At 36.8% G+C, this 3,587-nt stretch overlaps 1 protein-coding gene across 1 annotated transcript in view; it reads left to right on the top strand.

The window, feature by feature from the left end:
• LOC107696209 (uncharacterized protein C6orf62 homolog) overlaps window positions 1-2,849 on the top strand; it is an 8,031-nt gene extending 5,182 nt beyond the window's left edge. Inside the window, exon 5 of the mRNA XM_016496447.1 lies at window positions 1,558-2,849. Within this exon, the coding sequence (XP_016351933.1) occupies window positions 1,558-1,683 (126 nt within the window). The 3' untranslated portion in view covers window positions 1,684-2,849. The remainder of the gene's footprint in view (window positions 1-1,557) is intronic.
• The last annotated feature ends 738 nt before the right edge of the window (window positions 2,850-3,587 follow it).

Genomic DNA, 3,587 nt, shown 5'->3' with positions numbered 1-3,587 from the left:
GCAGGCTTTGCGTCAGTTTTCATTTATACTTCTGCGTCGTTGTCCGCGTCAACGTGCAGTACACATGCACACCGCTAGTCTGCAGTGTCCACGGGCATGTTTTGCTGGTGTAACCCACAGTACCACGGCAAAAGCCGAAGAAGAAGTGGCTCGTCGGAGAAGCATTATAGCCGTGACGGCGGCAAATAAATATTAAATCATTACTTAAAATTACAAAAAGGAGATGACAACGGAACAGGAGAAGATGGCAAACTTTCAATCTCCACAAGGACTTGTACCACGGCAGATCAACATTGTTTGTCGCGGACAACTACTGATGTATAATGCTATGTAGTATAATAAATAAGACACTTGTTCTTTGCTTTGTTTTATTTTATATAAGAAGGTGTAACATTAAAATATATTAAAAAGCACATAAACACACACTCAAAACTCCAAGTGCATACGGAGGGAGGGGTTCTAGCAGACCAATCACAGCGTTTGCGGTCCGCGTAGAATTAAGCTAAATCTGTTAGATTTTTGGAGAGGTGCATGTCAGGCTACAGCGTAGGGTGTGTGTCTGTGCGTAGGCTACGGCGTAGGTTCGACGCAGAAGTATAAATTGGGCTTTAGTGTGCATCAATTAACATTAAAGCAGCGCATTAATATAGAACGGTGATTAAACTGACTTGGAACTACCTGTGCATTAAACGGTTTTAATGTATACCTGCCAGCCAATCAGAATCCAGTATTCAGACAGACCATGGAATAATATAATAACTACATTTTTAAAATAAATTAAAAATTTTAAAATAAAATAAAAAACATTTTTTTTTTTTTAGAATTTGAATATTTGTAATTTTGTTGGCTATTGGCAATGACAAAAATATTTTCTTGGTTATCTTAATTGGCTAAGAATTTAATAACAATGAATCCATAATAAGTACAAACCTTATAATAGCCTAACATTTATTGTAAGTTATTTAATAACGCATTTTTATTTTAAAATGGTTTATTTATTGGTTATTTGCAGTAGCATAAAGATATAATTTGACTTATCAGTAGGGCTGTGCAATTAATCGCATGCGATTGTCATGCGCATCTCCGTGATTAGTAGTAAATCTCCATTACCTGCTTTCAGATGGAGCGGCATTCACTACACAGAGCCATAGTTCACTGACAATTAGGCAATATCGCGTTCATAATCGCAGATGAATCGCATTCGATTATGAACGCGATATCGCATAGCTTGTCAGTGAACTACGGCTCTGATGTAGTGAATGCTGCTCCATCTGAAAGCAGGTGATGGCGATTTACTACCAATCACGCATTTTTATTTTAAAATGGTTTATTTATTGGTTATTTGCAGTAGCATAAAGATATAATTTGACTTATCAGTAGGGCTGTGCAATTAATCGCATGCGATTAATTGCACAGCCCTACTTATCAGTATTGGCCAAAATTTTAATATTGGTGAATTCCTAATAACTATACACTTTGCAATACCCTAATATTTACTGCATAATGTAGTATCTAAGAATAGCCTAATATTTTTTTGGTCTCCTCTTTCTTCCACAGACTCCAAAAACCAAGCTCACAGTTTTCAAGTTGTGCAGCCTCTGTCTCTACCTGCCACAGGATCAGCTCACCTGTTGGGGGGTTGGAGACATCGAGGACCACCTCCGTCCATACATGCCTGACTAGGAGAAACGCACGGAAGACACCCCTCGAGGCCTCGAAGCAAGTTGTCCTTATCTATACATCCCTCAGTCGAATAGATATGAACTTGTGCTTGGAACTCTCCTTTTTGTTAACCACTCATTTTCATCGTGAGATTTAAGTTAGCTCCTTTTTTTTGTTGTTTTAAATCCCTCCCTCAACCAGTCTTGGTTTGGCTCACCCCATCTCCCCTCTCTTTGATCAGTTTTTATTTAAACCTGCATGAACATTGATTTTGAGTGGTTGTTCTCTTGGAGCTGCACCGTCAACAATACCAGTCACCGAAGGAACTCTTTACGTTAAGGGAACAAAACGAAACAAAAAAAAAATGAAACCAATGACAGGTCTCTCACATGTGGTCCTCGTGTGTTGGACTGACTTTAACATCACTGTTATGAGGGATAGTTATATTGTTATATAGTCTGTTATATTGAGTAGGGATTTCATGAGCAATGACAATCGGTGACAGGACAAAAGAGCCTGGGTAGTCTTCCTCAAAAGGCCTCTATTACAAGGTGAACACTACTTGTTAACTCATTTGGTGTAGGCATTGCTTCTCATTCAGTTACTGCCTTAGTTTTTGCTGGACATTTTAATTTGAGTGTCATTCCTTGCCTATAATATGACAAATCTTGTTTGCTTTATCATTTCTGGAGGAGTGGTGCCTGATGGGGACAGAGGTGCAGTGTGTGATGTGTATCTAAGATGGTTGACATAAACCGTCTGTTGGAGGAATTCTGATGCTGTTTTTTGCTTGGGATGGTAATTGTCACCAGTTGAGCAACTCATGCACTATATATACATACGAGCTACTGATACCAGATGTGATCATTTGTGGTGGGTTTGTGATGAGAGACTGATGTTCAAGCTAATGTACCTAGTGAGAAATTTCGTAGAGAAACTTGAAATGGATCATTATGGATTTGTTTTTCTTTTATAGACCACCCTGTTCTAAGAGTACTAAATATTGCAGTGCTTGGGACTTGGTATCCGTAAGCCATCTTTGTCCGTTCTTATGGCATAAAATCATTACTTCCCCCTTTTGAAATTCTGAGTTCACGTCGAAGGGGAAGGTGGGTCTTTGTCTTTATTTTGTTGTACCCATTGTTTGAATAATTCTGTTGAAATAAACACTGCTGAACATATCCTAACACAGTGCAAAGCTTTTTATGCAGGAGTTTATTATATAACAAAGAACTACATGTTTCGTGTCAATTACAGGGCATGTACATAATCAGCTACCGAGGTGTTTAGTGTGTCTTCCCTGAGCAATGAGTTTTCCGTTCGCCTTGTTGGTGAGATCTACTGTTGCAAATGCCAGAGTCCGTCCTTGTTTTAAAACCTGTGCAGTGATCAGGACGTCTTCTCCAATTTTAGCTGCATTCATGTATCTGTTAAATGGAAAGCAAACAAACTTAAGTGTCAAGAGTCCATTTTAGATGATGAATGCACTTATTTCTCTATTTTTTCACTTTTGTTATAAGTTTTGTCTTGTCAAGTCTTAGAAACATAAAAAAAAAAAGCTATTGAACATTTCTGCACATTTCATTATTAACCGGGGGAAAAAAATACAGTTGAACACTGACAACATGCATATATTTCAGTTTAATTCTAATAATGTTATTAGTTAATAGTAAATAATTCTTAGTTGCAGCTTAGATTTCTATGTGTATATATATGTATGTATATGTATGTATGTGTATGTATGTATGTATGTGTATGTATGTATGTGTATGTATGTATGTATGTGTATGTATGTATGTGTATGTATGTATATATATATGTATGTATATATATGTATGTATATATATGTATGTATATATACACATACATACATACATATATATACATACATACATACATACATACATATATACATACATACATAC

The sequence above is a fragment of the Sinocyclocheilus anshuiensis genome, unplaced genomic scaffold (assembly GCF_001515605.1).
Source record: "Sinocyclocheilus anshuiensis isolate Anshui unplaced genomic scaffold, SAMN03320099.WGS_v1.1 scaffold734, whole genome shotgun sequence".
Classification (NCBI taxonomy): Eukaryota; Metazoa; Chordata; class Actinopteri; order Cypriniformes; family Cyprinidae; genus Sinocyclocheilus; species Sinocyclocheilus anshuiensis.
Note: the sequence above shows the minus strand (reverse complement) of the source record. Positions and strands in the feature narration are given on the sequence as shown.